The sequence below is a fragment of the Xenopus tropicalis genome, chromosome 5, assembly GCF_000004195.4.
Source record: "Xenopus tropicalis strain Nigerian chromosome 5, UCB_Xtro_10.0, whole genome shotgun sequence".
NCBI classification, from domain to species: Eukaryota; Metazoa; Chordata; class Amphibia; order Anura; family Pipidae; genus Xenopus; species Xenopus tropicalis.
In genome coordinates, this window is record NC_030681.2 from 109,898,842 (window position 1) to 109,917,871 (window position 19,030).

The 19,030-nt window shown below is 37.7% G+C and overlaps 1 protein-coding gene across 1 annotated transcript in view; it reads right to left on the minus strand.

Moving 5' to 3' along the window:
- naaladl2 (N-acetylated alpha-linked acidic dipeptidase-like 2) overlaps window positions 1-19,030 on the minus strand; it is a 322,123-nt gene that overhangs the window by 142,737 nt on the left and 160,356 nt on the right. The window contains exon 6 of the mRNA XM_031902480.1: window positions 7,884-8,025. Coding sequence (XP_031758340.1) covers window positions 7,884-8,025 — 142 coding nt within the window. The remainder of the gene's footprint in view (window positions 1-7,883; window positions 8,026-19,030) is intronic.

The following is a 19,030-nucleotide window of genomic DNA, read 5'->3' on the forward strand; positions in this document are numbered from 1 at the left end:
CACCGATCTTACGCAAGTTATGTCCCGGAAATACGTTATAGGTCACCCAAGGACATCTTCAGATACTTATACATGCACAGATGTTATTTTTATCTGACTAAAATTTTCTGACTTGTCCGATTGACTAAATGAATGATCGCCATGTTATGAAAATTGTTGGGATAATAATTTGGAGCCCATACAAGGTACGAAAATCCCATGGAGTGTATGGACAGCTTTACCCTTCAAAACTGTTATTCACCTGTCAAACAGCAGGCAGGTGATTTGTTTGCACAAGAAAATAAGAAACAAACGAAAGCAGAATATGTTATCATGTTTTCAAACAATCATGCTTTAAAGCAATTATTAGTAATTTAGATAAGAACCACTTATCATGACTAATGTTCTGCTTTAAAGGCAGCTACAATTTTATGATTGGAAAGAGCAAGAATGAAATATATTCCCTTATGCAACTTAGTAAAGTGACAAAAGAGAAACTAATAAAAGGAATCATTTTCTCAGTGATTATCTGGTAAAATAATCGGAATTATGTAAAAAAAGACACTGGGGCTTATTTACATCCACATTCAGCTGCATGTATATCCACTTTCATCAAAGGTTCTCCAGGGGTCCTCTTGTGGTGCAGTCGTCACACGCACGCTGAACGCCAGAAATGACAGAATTCCATGCAGTTGTGGCTGATTTGTAACAAAAGTAGTGTGCAGTTGCATTAACTGGACATAATTGCAGTAGGTGCTAAGCATATGAAGTAACCCATAGCAACCAATCATCAGATAGGAATGACTGTTTCAAAACAAATATCTTATTGGTTGCTATAGGTTACTGAACTTGTGCCTCTTTTACATATGGGGTGTTGCCCAAGGATATATTTATGTAAATATGTATATTTATTCTTATATACACATGTACATGAATATTCCTGGTTATAAAGGTTCTTTACTAAAAGACAGATAGTTCAATCAAAAATATACATTTATGAACAAAAGCTGTTGACACATATCTACAGAAATAACAAACATACAAAATACAAAACAATGCCAAACCTAAATACAGTATATAACTGATATTTAAGGTGGCCATACACGCACTGATAATATCGTACGAAACCTCGTTTGTCGGCGAGTCGACCGATATCGCAGGAAGCTGCTGATATCGGCCGACTCGCTGATCGGACCAGTTGGAAAATTTTGATCGGGCGCCATAGAAGGCGCCTGATCAAAATCTCCATTCAGAGCTGAATCGGCAGAAGGAGGTAAAAATCCTATTGTTTCTACCTCCTTACCTGCCGATTCAGCCCTGAATGGTGTGTGGCACATCTGACGATGTTTCGTGCGACCGATGGTCGCACGAAACATCGTCAGATCGCCACGTGTATGGCCAGCTTTAGAAAGATAATTATAAAGGTGGATATGTTACATAGAATCCCACTGCCTCCCTTATACTCATCCTTTCATTGAGTCAGGCATCTGTGTCCTCACTCCAGGAACTCCAAGAACACACTACTAAAACTTAACCCATGCTATTAACCTAGAGATTGGTCATAGTTGATGTGGCAAGTTCCCATTGGTTAATGACCATTAAGTTAACTTTTGGGAGTTGGCCATAGATTCTTGAGGCAGGTTGGACAATGGACGTTGGGAAAATGCAGTTAGAGATAAAAGGGATTGAATTTCCAACACCCTTGGTCAAAGGGGAGGAGACTTAGCAAGGATGTGTTTGAAGCTTGCATCTGTTGTAACCTGATTGTATCTAATATGTAAATGACTGAACATCCTCAACTACACAAGTTACAATGCATATATAAAATACACGCATATTCTATTTAATAGAGATATGACACAAGCAAGTCTCCCTGGGTTAATATGGGGGAAGAGTATTTTTTTATTTAGTTTTTTAGTGTGTTCCACAAGAAGTGGAACACATTTAAATAGACAAACTTAGTGGACATCTAATTATTCACTTTCTGATGGAGTAGCATTTGAACATGTCTGAATCTGTTCAGTTTATTAGCTTCCCTTGTCAGGTATTTTCTAACACAGCGGCAGTGTCACAGCATGATCACTTAGGCTGACATCTGTTTTATGGAATGACCTTAACCCTGCAATCGTTATCCTAGATACTTCTTTTATAAGGGTTCTATTCTGAAAAGCCCTCAGCAGAACATGTTAAATAATTTGAAGCATTAATATTACAGTACCTTTGATTTTACCATTTTTTATTACCCAGGAGAGCATATTTTTCCTTCTTACTTGTTAAACTGAAGGACCTGTCACCAGCTTAAACTAGTTATGCAGAACACATTAGCTTGGCATCAGAACAACAGGATTCTATTTCTTGTCCTTTACAGTATAGTACAGGTATAGGACCCATTATCCAGAATGTACGGGACCAAGGGTATTCCGGATAAGGGGTCTTTCCGTAATTTGGATCTCCATACCATAAGTCTGCTAAAAAATCAATAAAACATTTATTAACCCCAAAAGAATTGTTTTGCATCCAATAAGGATTATTTATATCTTAGTTGGGATCAATTACAAGGTCCTGTTTTATTACTACAGAGAAAAAGAAAATCAATTTTAAAATTCTGAATTATTTGATTAAAATGGAGTCTATGGGAGACGGGCTTTCCGTAATTCGGAGCTTTCTGGATAGCGGATTTCCGGATAAGGGGTCCGATACCTGTATATATATTCAATGTCTGTGCACTTGTGCACTGTATTTCATTTGCAATAATGCCAGGAACCAAATATTTAAAACTGCAGCAGTCATAAGAATTGCTAACATAAAATAAAGGCAGGCAAAAGTTTTATAAAAGGCAGAATATTTTATATTGTTAGGAAGTATAGTGATTTGGATCATTGAATAATTATCTATGTGAAAAAAGATATGGCGCATAACATCAGGTACTATAAGTAAAGAGAATCACATAGCTGACATGTCTGAAAAATTGTATTTTCGCATATATCTAAAGACTCAGTTAGTTAGTAGTCAGGTGATCATCAAGTAGTCACCCCCCTTTTTTAGGTGCCTAGCACAAAGGACTTTTTTTCAACACTGGCAAACTTGTCACTGGACAATAACACACAACAATCAATGTCATTTTCATTGTTCTACCTGCAGCTGGCTGAAAAAATATAATTGTGTATATATATACTGTATATCAGCATGTAGAACACAGAGCTCTCATGGGACTTAAATTGTGCACAAAAATGTAATGATGTAAGTCGACGTTTCGGTCCCATACAGAGGGCCCTTATGTCTTGATAAAGGTCCTCTGTGTAGGCCCGAAATGTCGACTTACACCATTACATTTTGACATATAATTTAAGTCCCATGAGTGCTGTTTTTACATGCTGATATTTATTTTTGTGGCAGCACCTGGCCCTTTCTTTTTTGGGGTGAGTGTGCTCTCTCTCTCTGTAAATATACATATATACAGACAAAAAAGCACAGCAAAATATAGTTTTATTAAAGTACCAAAGTTTCAGTCTCGTTTGAGAGCTTTGTCCACAACTAAAGTTTGGGAACTTCATTGGGAACTTCGCTGTAACTTCTTCTGCAATGAGAGGATAATATATATATATATATATAAACTTCCAAGTAAATGCTGGCACTCACGTATAGATAAGTTGCTGTTGCCAGGGTGCAGGTCCAAATAATGTTGAAGGTGTTTGAGAGAGGGTCAGCACTCAAAGGACTTATATAAACAAATTATTTTTATTTTTATTATTAATGTCCTCGTTAATAAAAATAATTTGTTAACATAAGTCATGTGAGTGCTGACACTCTCATAAGCACCTATATATATATATATATATATATATATATATATATATGACAAGATTTTCCCTTAGGAGTAGAACTGATTCCTCTTGAAGATATTAAAGTGTGTCCCAATATGCCAAGGTACTGCCCTTGTACTGCACTTGTGATTTCTTTTGTAGTGTATTACTAAACACTAATGAACTGTTAAATTTCCTGATTTCAGTCATGAATTCATTTAAGAACCACTGATGATCGATATTGTTCACGCTACCCAAGCAAAGATTCTAACATGACCCATACCTTACTGAGGAGTAAGCGCTTGGGCATATGCTACCAATAATGGACAAGAAAAGAAGAAATATAAAAGAAAATACTTTGTTAGATACTTTGTTAAAAGTAATTAATTCCATTGCACAAACAGTTTAAAGCAAATTCAATCTAGCTTTTGCGAACCCAGAAACTGCTTAGCAATCTCATCCACCAGTGGAAAAAAAGTCCCAAAATGTTATAGTTTGCATGAGAGCAGTTTATGTAATAGAACTAAAAATGTATTTTTTTCCACAAGAGATAAAGAAGTCCTTTAAAGGAGAACTATAGAACTATATCCCCCGGGCTATAAAAGCCCCCTTAACTAGCACTGCCTTGATCCCCTTTGCTTCTCCCTTATCACAGTTTCTAAGTTTAACAACTGTCCATATCACTAACCCCAACCTAAAACAGCAGAGTAGCGCAGCTGCGTACCTGGCCAACATCTTCTTTGCAACTGAACAGTCAGTTGGGTCTCAACACCACCACTCTCTCACCACCAGTCAGTTTGGGTCTCACCGCCAACACGGACCCTGCTTGAGCATGCAAAACTGATTTCCTGCTACCTCCAACTGCGCATGCACAAGTATCAGCAGAGAGACCCAAAGACTGGTCCCTTGCAGGGAAGATGTCAGTCAGGTACGCAGCTGCGCTACTCTGCTGTTTTAGTTTGGGGTTAGTAATAGGGACAGTTGTTAAAGTTAGAAACTATGCGATAAGGGAGAGGTGAGGTGGGTTAAGGCAGTGCTAATTAAGGGGGCTTTTATAGCCTGAGGTGTATAGTTTTCCTTTACAAGCACAATTAACATTTGCAATACAATTATTGTCTGAGGAAGACCATTACATTGTGAAATGCAAATTTTTATTCCTATTTTTGACATTTTTTTTGTTTACAACTTTTATTACTTTTTCCCAATAGATGGAAGTTGTCTCTCTGTATAAATATGTCACTATATAATGTATTCTACAGAGCATTTGAGTTTTAAGATATAAAAATAATTTTGTGAACAGCAATCATCATTAATATAATGATTTTTTTAATCAGATGGAGAGTTATGTGAGAGAAATGTAAAAATGAAAATGAGACTGATCATAATAACGGCAACTTTAATGCCATTTACTTGACAATTCTGAAAGGACAGATGGGATGGAGGCTGAGCAGAACACTTGCACAAGTCATTATGATTTGTTGAAATTCTAGTCAGAATGCATCCTTAATTCATTATTGAAAAACAAATCTGTTAAACAAAGCCTAGTATTTTCATACAATATAATAACATTTTAGAGCACCAAAAGGACTTTTTAGGACACAGATACAAGCATCATTATGAGATGTATGAACACTTTCAAGTATAGATGCACTAAGCACATCAGAATCATCGTTTACCATGACAGTAATATCATGTGACAATTCAATATTTAGTCCAGTATTTTTATCACTGCCCTTCTCTTAATCAGGTCCATCTACTCAAAGTTTGTGTACATTGGAGTGAAAGAAATCATTGTTAACTCATTTAAATAATAAAATATTACATTTGTTCTAAGTGTCACCCCCCCTCCCCCCCAAAAAATAAATTCTCATTGTGAAAGAATGCAGCCTATTATAGCAGGATTTTGGGTAGAGGACCCCTTTTATCAAACCTGCTGTTGTTGCGAGCTGGTATATAAAGACTGCCATCTTGCATCTTGAGTTACTTAGACTAATTTATTGGCAGCTCTTGAGCAGTCACTGAGAGTGAATTGACTGATAAGCAGAGTGAGTGCAATTTTAGTTATAGTAATGTATTAAAGGTTTTGCACTACATGAAGCCCATTTGTTCTAGAGTCATTGATAAGTGGCAGATGGAAGGACCAGAGAGGAGAAGATACTATATTGTTTCAAACTTTTGTAAGTACCCATCTAATATTCCTTATGGTGTGTGCTGTTTGGTTTAAAGGGAAACTTAACTTAGCTCAACATGGTTAAACACATGTTTAACCATCCTTCTAAAAATTGTGTAGTATCACAAAAAGTGTATCTCAAGGCACAATATATCATTGATTCTTTTTTTTTTCTGTCTGACCCTAAGCTCCTTTGAACTCTGGTTTATATTGTTTAGACTTTATTACATCTTCCAGACATTTCTGGTGCAAACTTGTGAATGATCAAGTTGAGTAACATTTCTGTAAGTCTTCCAAAGGATGCTTATGAAAGGTATGTGGTAGTGGTTCTGTGCTACTTTTCTCCAGGCAGGTTCATATTTTCATAAAAGCACCAGCCCGAGTTAAAAATATAACTTATTAGGGGACCTAAAAAATGTGAACTCAAAAGTAAAACAGGCTCACTTGTCCTTTAAATATGGGTAGGTTTTGGGAGTCATGTTAAAGATTGGGGCATTGAGTTTGTGTTGCCTTGGCTTGCTAAAGCATGGCTGGCATTAACATTAAGGCATGATGCACAATTAGAAAAAATCTGTATTTTTTCTGAAGTTTTGAACTTTGCATACTGTTAACGATAATATCGTTAAAAAAGTACGACTTTTTCCTGATACGTTCGTTATTCCACGAAAAAGTCGTACTTTGCGCAATGACAACAAAAGTTGCATTATTCATTCAAGCTTTGGTATTGTGACTATCTTTTGGACAGGTTGGAGCTGCAGAGTGCCATTGAATCCTATGGAAGGCTTCCAAAATCATGCATTGAAGTTTCAGAAAGTCAGAAAGGTTTTTTGCACTGTTTACAATTATTCGGATAACTTTCGAATCAATACCAAGATTTTTTGTACGTCCAAGAAAATAATTTTCGTAACATTTTCGAACATCAGAAATCATTGCGGTTACTACAATTTTTTTCAATCGTACTTATAACAATCTGAAATTCATACTTTAATGAATGGGCCCCTAAGTGCTGTGCAAACACACACAGAAAATGATATTTCTGTATTGCATTGTCATATGGGAATTAGTGAAAAATGTATTTTCCTGTTTTCTATATTTTTGGTTGCATACACTTGATTTAATATCCTGGTCAGTAAAACAATGCACTTATACAGCTCACTTACATTGTTTGGCAATTTTTTTCTGCTGTAACCAGTTAAAATGGAAATAAATATCTTTGAAAATGTATTTAGGAGCCCCTTTGATACCTAAAATGTAAACACGTGGCATACAGTCCATAAAATGAACAATGAGAGAGCTAAAATGTTATATTTTCTTTTTAAGCTCCCAGAGCACTTGAGAGAACACCAGGTCAGGAATGGTAAGATACTGAGAAAATATACAATTATTTTCCCACTGAGCTGTCAAGCTACCTCGTGCTGTGAATATATAACACCCTGTATGACAGCGTAAGAATGCTTTTCCATCCTAGACAGGATGTTAGAACCTTTGCCTATATAATGGCAAGTCAATTAATTAGGTAGAGCCTGTATTAATTATTCTAAATACATCTAACTAAATACAATATTTCTAATTGTTTTATTATCAAGAGCAAAAAGGGGGATAATATTTTATAAACAATATGATGCTCTCCACAAATCACTGAAAAAGCCATGATCCAGTGGCTATAATATAAATTAGTGACAAATCAGCAGTGAATGTCTTTAAAAAACACAAAAGATGACACAGTCCCAATAATTGCAGAGTCTTATTTATTAGTGACCTCTCAGGCAACAGCATCATACCATTTTGTGGGAAAAGAGTCAGGATGGTAGGCAGAGACATTCAACAGTAGAATTAATGTGATAAAACTCATTCTGACATTTGAAAAAGAACAACATGCAAGCAGAATTCTTTATTCTAGGATTTACAAAGATAACTGAATAATAACTTACTCTTTGCAGAAAAATCAGATGTGAATGGTTCAAAGCCATTATTTAAAGACATGATGAATTGGTCATTTTCACCTTCAGGATGATCACAGGGGTCAACATAAACAAGGGCTGCTCCAAAGCCAAGTTCTTCTAATAATGATAGCTAGCAAGATAGAAACCACGAATGTGTTAAATAATCATGCTGAAAACAATCTTATTAAACTTATTAAAAAACAACTCAAACATGTTTTATGCTTTATTATACACATGGTATTATAATACTGCATATTATACAAATACATTCATTGAACTATGGGTTCAAGGCACAGCAAAGAAAGAAAGAAAGAAAAGAAGAAAATAATTCATTTGTTGGGCAGTGCCAAAATGGTCACAATAGATTGGTATCTCTGTCTTCTCCTACTAACAACGTTAGGGAAAATTGTCTATTTTATCTGTGGTCAACCCTACAGCCCCAACTTGTGAAGGAAACTCTAAAGGTTCAGAAAACATTGGGGGAATGGATAATGGAGCCATACCTTCCTCCTCTGGCACTTTTGATTTGCCCCACAAGTCTAAAAACAGAGGTATATAACATCCTAATACAACATTATGCTGGTTGTCTACCAGGTTGGCACAAAGAATAGTCATCAGACTCCCAGTCTAGAAGGCAGACACTTCTTGTCCTTCCACTTTAACTATACTCATTTGATATCATTGTGCTGTGCTGCAGTACATTGGTTCCTGACTAACTGGGCAACTGACTGCCCCATTTCCTGACTCTGACAGCATCAGCAAATTATTTTCCCCTATCCCTAACTTGCAAATCTGGTTTAGGGTTTTTGTCATATCAACATCCTTTCCACCAAATCAGTTCCACCTATCGGGGTACCATTCCACTCTAAGTTGCAGGTGGGGCGTTACCTGTGATTGGTGCTTTGTAACTCTAAGAGCCAGCACTTTAGGTTGATGAGCTTTTAGGAAAGTCCTCTATGGTAAGGTAGAGCTCAAGAAGAGCAACCATGTGGTTGGCATCAATTGGATCAGCTTGACCTGCAAAGCATTGCAGCCAAACTGTTAAGGCACACAGAAAATGATCAAGGACCACTCTTTCTATAATCAGCATGGAGTTTATTCCTCCAGTTGAAGCCACTTTCTGACAAGATGTATTAGGTCATTCATCTGCGATCATCTAAATTTGTCCACATCAAATGCCCAGGCACAAACTAGTTACACCCTCACAGTCATGGTTACTACTACCATTAGTTTTGGCTACTGTTACTCACTATTACTCACAATTAAAATCAAAATAGGCTCCAGTTACAGTAGAAAAAAAGCAATCTCCCCCACTCACTGGTCAGTTGGAAGTTTCTCCCATTTGCCACTCTTTCAAATATGCTGAGGCCTTAATTTATAATTCTCCAATGTCATCTTTTGTAAGGGTATGCACTTGTTTATATACAGGGACAGGCTCTGTCCTGTATGGCCTCTGGAAAAGTTGGTCTGCTGCTGATTGGCATTTGTTTCTTGCTGGTAACCACTGGCTTGCTGCAGGCTGGCTTTAATTTGCTATTGATTAGCATTAGTCTGTACAATCTCTTTCAAATCAGCAGTATTTTGGGAATCACTCAAAGGTGCTTAATAAAATATCCCTTTAAGAACGCTGTCTCTTTAAAGATATTGTCTCTTTAAGAATACTGTCTCATTAACCATGTGTAAAATTATGAGTGATGATTTGGAGACTTTTTTCTCCAAATACATTAAAGTCAAAGAGTATTTTTTCTCAAAAAATATTGCCAATGGCAAAACATGGAATTTCGCCATGAATCCATGCCTGAAGAAAAAATCCACTCATCACTAATCATGTGCTCTCTCAGCAGCATCTTGCACCTCACTCCCAAGTTTTTAGGGCAACATAAAGCTTTAACTACAGATGGGGCTAGTCAGACCACAGATGTGAGCAGAACTTTCTAAAGGCTGCTGAACTCTTATTATTTAGGAAAGCATGCATGGGAGAAAAACCTCAACTAATGAGGTATTTTTGCCTAAAATCCTGCATGAGATTGTTAACTTACAATTGATGCAATAAAAGAGGAGTGAGATTAATAACGCTTTCTCATTTTTTTTAAGATTACAACAAACCTGACAACAAATAAATAATAAATCGGCCCCATTCATTCCAATAATATTTCCCCGGTGCATTTTCAATGGATGGAGATGGAAATAAAACTAACCGAGAGGCACACCATATGATATGACAAGCGGACTCCTCAACTGACCCTTTCGCCTTGAGTCATCCCTCTGAGCTCTATTGTTACATACCTTAATTATACTTTTATTATATCCACCACTGAGTATTAGACTGCCTCTACCTACAGAGAGAATGGCCCCAAACTCTGCTACCACCAGCTGCATCACCCACCATGAGAGAAGTTCAGTAGCACCGCTGCCTGTCCTGGATCTGCATTGTCTTGATGATAGGAAATCCAAGCAGGCTGTCACCTAGCACAAGCAGTAACAGAACCTGTAGAAATCAATCCACCATGCAGTCACAGGAGAGGATCTTGTGCATCACTTCCCTCCCCTTTTCTTTGTCCCCAGATCAGCTTTCTCCTGCTTTAACGCTTTCCTTTTAACTAATCACAGCTAACATCTCATTCTGCCAATCTTTAAACATAAACCAGTGTAATCTGGCTGCTGGTCATTTGGATCCCTTGTCATGCAGCCCTTTTACTTATAGTTCCAGTGCTTTCCTTTAGGCTTTAGATCTAAATAAAGCTGATAAGTAAAGCCTATGTCCACCTTTGATCAAAACTTACAACACATATATATTTCACTTTTGTTTCTTTTGTGTAGTTTATACTTTTGTGGTGAAATTAGATTTAAAATAATTTTTAGATTCTAAAGCTAAGGGGGCCCTGTTCTTATTTTTTTGTTCCATGATTTGCGTTTTTGCACTAAAAACACAACAAAAACCTTTAGTGTTTGTGTAGAGCAGGGATCCCCAGCCTTTTATACCCGTGAGCCACATCTACATGGAATACCGTATATACTCGAGTATAAGCCGATCCGAGTATAAGCCGAGGTACCTAATTTTACCTAAGAAAACTGGAAAAACTTATTGACTCGAGTATAAGCCTAGGGTGTCACCAGTAGGGCTGGTGCGAGCGAGCCAGCACACGAAGCACAAGAAGTACAGCAGGATAATCTTGTTACACGATATTGCTTGAGAACTGATAATAGATAACTGGCATAGATCCCCCCATTCTCAGCAGAAAGCATATTGACATTAACCTATTGCTGCTGCCTATATACCCGAGTTTTCACAAAGTCCACACTTAAATAGAGATGCAAGAGTGTATAATAGGCAATAGTTAGACAAGAGTGTAACAAGTTGGCCTGTGGGGAATTCCTCTACAGGAACTTACATGTATATAAGAAAGTTCAGTAGCTAGAGACTTCCTCTTTGGCCTAGGAACGTCAAGCAAAACGACAGATGTCCACAGAGCCAGACCAGGTGGGAGGCAGTACCATGTTAGTTCTAGGAAGTGGGTTAGGAGATTTATGTTATGTCACTCTAGGGGTGCAAGATAGCCAGGGCATAAGGACAGTTTGTCCTATCGAAGAGGGATTATTTGGGGAAGAGACCCAAGGCAGTTGAGTGCCAGTTAGGGAACTAGAGTGTTTAGGATTAAATTATTGGGAACCTAGTGGAGCTATAGTGACAGCTCAGAGGCTTATGCACTGACTTATGCCTTCCTAGTCCCCTTTTACTTATTGAGGATCTACCAGTTATGGGCAGTTCCATTACAAACCGATTAAAAATTTCCATCATGACAGATAAAACCTCTATCAACGGAATCACAGAATTATCTGTTGTAAAGCCAACTTTCCATACATGCCAAGGTGGTCAGGCAGTGTAGCCAAAATCAGCTTCCCAGAACCACCATCCTCCTAACTGTGCGCTCTTCTGCTCTGCTGTGCGCTCTTCCGCTGTGCGCGCTTCTGCTCTGCTGGGCGCCGCAGTCGCGCCAGTGACGTCACGCTCCCCCTTCAGTTACCAATACCTTGTAAGATGAGGCCATGAGTAACTGAAGGGGGCGCGTGACGTCACTGGCGCGACTGCGGCGCCCAGCAGAGCAGAAGCGCGCACAGCGGAAGAGCGCACAGCAGAGCAGAAGAGCGCACAGTTAGGAGGATGGTGGTTCTGGGAAGCTGACATAGGCAGAGAGCAGGACTGAGGGAACTTTAAGTGCCGGTATGTAAAACTGCGACTTAGTTTGCAGGAGTTTTTGTCCGTGCAGCGTGTGTGCATGTGGGGCTTTAGAGTTGGTTGAGGGTAGGTCGTGTTGGCCGGGGCAGCGGGAATTACCAGCAGGGGGTCAGGAGGGTCTCGAGTATAAGCCGAGGGTTAATTTTTCAGCACATTTTGTGTGCTGAAAAACTCGGCTTATACTCGAGTATATACGGTAAGTTTTCGAGAGCAATGAAAAAAGTTCCTGGAGGTGCCAATGAGAGCTATAATTGGCTATTTGATAGCCCCTATGTTGACTGGGAGCCTACAGAAGGCTCTGTTTGGCAATTACACTGGGTTTTTATAAAATCATAGATCCTATAGATTCCAAGGACCTTTACAAGGTGCATGGACAATGGGTCCCATACTGGTATGTCAAATAAATAAATAAATATATATCCTTTCAGGATGAACCAGCATACTGTGTTTAATGAATACATCAACTTTTATTAGACCATTTGTGCATCCAATGTTTTGGCCCACATTGGGCTGAGCCAGATTCATCCTAGAAGTCTATTTATGATAAAGCACTGATAAGTGTATATATAGAATGAGTGCTGACACTTTTGTATCTAGCACGAGGGTGTGGGCTGGACAGCCAAGGAGGTGTTCAAGGAAGGTAAAGGCAGTTTGGGGATGAGCTGAGTGTGGAAGTAGAAGCTGCATGTGTGAGATGTTTGGAATTCATCTGCTGATTTTCCTAATACAAACCAGTGTTTGTTTGGACTGCACTTATCGGCTAAAGTAAGCCACATTTATGTGTTGGGATCGCAGTTGGGACACTTTGTGGCTAAACCAACTCTGTTTTGTTGAACTTTTGGTTACTGAACTCCCGTTGCCCTTTTGCTGCTAATGAAAAGGCTAATGGAGTTGAAAAATATAAAAGGACTGTTTTTCTGAAAGTTTGGAGGGGCCTGCATTTGTGCTGCAACCCCACTGTGTTCACCAAAACATCACAAGATATAGTATGACATGATTAAAAAATCTAGAGCATATTTAATTTGCTATTTCTTGGTGCTTTTATGTATGTTTACTAGATGGTACATGGCTGCAATCCAAAGGCGAGTTTGCTGAATTAGCTCTACTGTTAAGTACACATAAAGATCACATCACAGAAAAAATATTTTATACATAAAAACTACCTCAATTGTACATAAGAAACAATTAGCAATGCAAAGAACAATGGGGGTAGAAATCACTGTAACTAATAAGACTTAATTAAAATGCAGCTATAAAGCTACAATTACAGTTGCACTAATTGAAAGCAAATTTCTAACAGTGACTTAACATCTGCCTTATACCTCTTAAACTGTAAAAGTCTGCAAGTTAAAGAGTATTTTGCAAAATTATTTACAACGGGAACTAACCTTCCCATTTATAATGAATTTAAAGAACAATTAATTTCAATTAAATATCTTCATAATGGCCGTAGTAATTGGTATCGGGATATCCGGTAACATTTCCATGAAAAATGTTCAGTGGTCAGAAATCATTAATATATAATGGAGAAGAGATTATTATTTTACTACATCATAAAGTTTAATGCTATAGATATAAAGCTGAGTATCAGCACAGATAAAGAAGAAGAAATGCTGATTCTGATGCATACACATCATGTACCCATACACACAGGAGATTTTACTTCTGATGTGTTTTGACAGCAGGAGCTGATAATATCTAAATCTATAGTAATACATTTGTATTTTCTTATATGTTACTTGATGAGTAGTGAAAAACCAAGAAATTAAAAATGCTTCTTAGTACAGAATACAGAATAGGAGTGGATTTTATAGATATTTGGTTTTAAGAGCATAAGATACTAAGGGGCACATTTATGATTGCCCGAGCCAAGATCATAAAAGAAGCCCCTAGAGAGTTCCTTGCAAAAATATCGTTAAATGAGTTCCCCTCCCAGTAGGCTTTTTATTATTTAAGAAAACCTGCTCTGGAAAAAAAACTCTACCAAAGAGTAGTGATGAACAAATCTGTCCCACTTCGCTTTTCCGAAAAATTAATGAAACTGCTAAAAAAAATAACCACACCTTTTTTGATGCAACCGTGCCTTTTTTGATTTGACTACAAATTTTTTCAGCAAAATTTTGCTGCAGTTGTGCGAAAAAATTCGCCAATGGTGAAATGCGAAATTTCACAGTTAATCCATCCATCCCTGGAAAAAAAATGGCTCATTGCTTCTAAGGAGGTATTGTTGCCCGCAACCCCACTTGAGTTCCTTAACTCATGCAGGGTTTCCTTTATTTGCCTCTAAGTGTGTTGACTGGTGATGAGCAAAATAGCCTTATTGTGCTTTGCTGGGAAAAATTCATGAATGCATTGGAGTCAAAGGTTGTTTTGGTCGTTTTGTTTTTGGCACCAAATACATTGGAGTCAAAGGGAAAAACCCTCCCAATTTTTCAGTAAAAAAAATATGCAGTGATAAATTCTAATAATACTGTTTTTTTCTGGCATTGAAAAACAGCAACTTCTTTCTGGCAAAACAAAATGCATGGTTGTTACTATGGTGTTTTTTATTGCACATTTTTTCAACACACAAAAAAATTTCTGTGAAGCAAAATGCATGGCAAAATTCTAGCACAGATTTGCGTTTTTGCTACTGGCAAAAATGTGAATTTTTGTATCAAAACTGTATAATGCTTCATCCTAGTGCTGAGCATCCACAAAAATCTTCTTATTAATAACAAAAGTCTTCTTAGTAATAGCAAGAGTCAAAATAATTAGCAGGAATACGTGGACAAGAAAAAAAGTTCAGAAGCTTTATAGAGATATCACCAGAGTATTATATGATCATAATATACTATGTTAGGACAGCCTAAAAATGTACAGTACAGAAAATTGTGCTTTTAAGTGCTTTTTATTGGCTTTAGAGTGAGGACTAGGCAAAAAAGAGTTAATTTTTCCTCCCAGTCAGGTATTTAGGTGGCAGTTGAAAGCAAAACTTCTGCTACTAAAGGCGGAGAGGGTGTGCTCTTACACCTATGGGCGCTTTCTTGGATTTCTTGGATGAAGAAGTGACAGCTATTTTTGGATGTGAGAGGGAGAGTAACACAGCCAAGGAACCTGGGAAAAAAACAAGTGGCCTGAAAGGCCCTTTGTGAGTGAAGCCTTGGGAAATAGCAGGAACTGTGTTATACAGAGACTGAGTTATACAGACTTGTAAATGGAAAAAGCCACCTGTGTATTTGGTAGAGCTGGACAGGCTTGGGATTTTATTTTCTGTATTGTGTTTTGTTTATACATCTTTGGAGAAGCCTGGGAATATATTTAAAGGCCTATCCCCCAGTTAGACCGCAATTCAAATCTAATATTGCTACAATACATAGTAATACTGTTTTACAAATGCAAGTGAAATGTGCACCTACAGATTCACAATGATTTTTTACCCAGAAAGCAGTTTTTTTCCCACGCAATTTCAGGATCTATGGGGATGACTGCTAAACAGTACAAGGCACAACTTACATGTGGCTCATCAATGGGGATAAGAATCCACTTACATAAACCATGCCCAGTTGTCTTTCTTTGTAAATATTGTCCCTTCTGCCTTGCTGATGTGCATGACATTAGTAGTGACATACCTGTAAGGGTGGACTGATTAGCACAGTTTAGATGCATGAGTAGGCACAACCCCCTTAGGATTCTCTGGAAGTAACATCTCCACAAGGCAGGTTATTTCCAATTTTTACTTGTATTCCTGCTTTCTGTACTTTTCCTCTTACTAGCAATTCAACACACACAATGTATCAGATCAGGCTAAACTGGCACTAGCAGCTCACCAGAAGGTGTTAAGAAGCATGTATAGGCACAAATAGCTTTGTAAATAGAACATAAAGGTGGACATTTTTATGCCCATTTTAGTTCTTTGCTTGCACTTGTTTTGTAAATAAGTCTTAGGGGCCCATTCATTAAAGCACAAATATCCGCCAATTAAAAGCACGATTGGAAAAAATTCGGAGTAACCACGATAATTTCTGATGTGCGTAAATTGTGTGAAAATAATTTTCTTGGTCGTTCGAAAATATTTTGGTTGCGATCCAAAAGTTCCAAAATTTTCGTATCTGAACAATTGTAAATGGTGCAAAAACCTTTCTGGCTTTGAAATTTCAATGCATGATTTTGGAAGCCTCCCATAGGACTCAATGGCACTCTGCAGCTCCAACCAGGCCAAAAGATAGTCATGATACCGTTCGCGGTGTTTCACGGCGTAAAATTTGACGTACAATTTGGCGTACTTACATACTGGGGGCTATTTCTGCGTTGCATAAAACCAGAGTGTATACGGCGTTCTTTCTTATGTCGATGACCGCAAAGGCGTGAATGGAATTCTATTACTTTCCGTAAAATTTGAAAATGAATAAGATCGCAGTGCTATATTCCGCAATGGCGAATAACGGCCGGAAAAGACGCGGTTGAAGAACGACGGAATTAATGGCGTAAGTTTAGGTTTACGCCACGTTTAACGCCAAAAAAACGGCGTTAATCATTTTACACGCTTTAATAAATATGCCCCTAAATGTACAAGAGGAAAGTAAAAAGAAAAACTTCTTAAAACCGACATCATATGGCACACCGCAACTCAAATACATGTATATCAATGGGCATACAAACCATACAAAAAAAAATTGGAGAATCTATCTATTTATCTATCTATCCTCACCCTACCTATATTTTTATATCCATTTTAAAATCACAGTAGCTTGTGGAATGGGTAAAGTAAATAAATAACTGTAATATTTTTTGTAGCCAAGACAAGAGGCCAGTACAAAAAAATTGAGCATCTGATTTCAGAAAACATGAAATAGAGGCTTCTAATAGTTCAAGGGTGATTGGTTTCCTTTTATAATAAAATCAAGTATGTCTTCATCTTGTAATTTATACTCTTTGCTATATTGCAAATCATTATAAAAGTTGTCATAGTTGATATATTATAACTACTGGTTGTGCATCTTTTATGTTATTTCTAACAAATAGTTTTACTTAGCCCTGCAGATGAAGACATTAGGGTATTTCCATCTGCATTTTAATAAAAAAAAAGGAATCTTTTTTAGGAATCTTCTTTACATTGATGGTTTTTAATGGCAAAGGAAGACTCTGGTTTTCCAACCATGAGTACTGACCATGATATAGTTACAAATTTGTCACAATCCAGGATTGCCAAGACCTGCCCTATAACTGCACTGTTAGCTCAGCCTAATCTAGTCAGTGGTTTATGCAGGACATGGTACATAAAGGTTTATGCAGAATTAATGTGAATAAGGTACAAGGGCTGGATGGAATACACTCTTGGGTACTGAGAGAGCTATGGTCTGTTTTGCAGTGGCCTCTGTTTCTGATATTCTCAGACTTGCTTTCATCTGGTATGGTACCTTAAGGACTTAAGGAAAGCTAATGCCATTCCTATATATAAGGGAGTAAGATCTCTGGGAATTATAGGCCAGTAACTTTGAAACCGATGGTGGGCAAGTTATTTGAAGGCTTGTTAAGGGATCATGCTACAAATCTAGGACTCTCTATAGGGCCCATCAGGAGGCTTTAATGTAAACTAGGGATTCTCTACTACATGGAATTTGAACGGATAAATACATATAACAACAGGGATTATAACAGGTTAATCCTGATGTTTAATGCACAAAGTACATTATAAACAAACACTGGCACATCTTGAATGATAGTCGGGTGAAAAAGTGCATTGGCACAATCCCTCGCATTTCTTACAGGAGGAATAGAAGAACAAATTTAACTCGGTCGAACTCCCAAATCATTCGTAAAAAGGATTCAGCCGAATACCAAACCAAATCCAAATCCTAATTAGCATATGCTAAGTAGGTTTTGGAAGGGTTAAATGTTTACATGACAAAAAGTCACATGATTTTTAGGATTCAGATTAGGTTCAGCCAGGACCATGGATTTTGCCGAATCCTGCCAAAAAAGGCATAATTGTGGCCAAATCCCAAACCAAATCCTAGATTTGCACTGTGGTTGAAAATGGTGCTTGGGTGATACCCCATTACTTCTATTTTATAACTAATTTGTAGCACATTGTCACCAGTAGGCAGGGGCCCCTCCTTCTATCCTCCTGTTTATGTTTTTATGGGAAAGGGAAGTACTTTTGTAAAAGATATTTAAATAATGTAGGCCAAGTTAAATAGGTGGGGCATGAGGGTGTGCATGATCAGAAAGAAAGAAAGAAAGAAAGAAAGAAAGAAAGAAAGAAAGAAAGAAAGAAAGAAAGAAAGAAAGAAAGAAAGAAAGAAAGAAGAAAGAAAGAAAGAAAGAAAGAAAGAAAGAAAGAAAGAAAGAAAGAAAGAAAGAAAGAAAGAAAGAAAGAAAGAAAGAAAGAAAGAAAGAAAGAAAGAAAGAAAGAAAGATCAAAACACTGTACCACCCACAGCTGTATCAATTTGTAGACTAGGACCAAATTAGAACTTAACCTTTAATTGACCATTAAAATATATAAAAAAAAATTAAAAGTAAGGGGTACGGCTCTGTAACACACTAAGGTGCCCACAACAGCACTCTGTGCCTGGCGCAAGGAGAGTAGGTGGGGAGAAAAGGTAAGTGTGGGGTTAATTCACCTGTGCTGGCATGTATGACACACCATACCACCCACCAACATCGTTCAGGACCACCACGCACCCTTTACCAAACCATACCCTTTTTCCCTCTCCCACACCATCAACACCCACACTGCTTCAACACCTGCCTACCCAGATAGGTTAAAATAAGTGCCTGATGCATGTTTCGCTCAGCACATTTCTCCCCCCTGCTTTCCTTGAACCAGGCACAGAGTGCTGTTGTGGGCACCTTAGTGTGTCACCGAGCCATACCCCTTGCTTTTAGTTTTTTGATATATCTTAATGGCTAA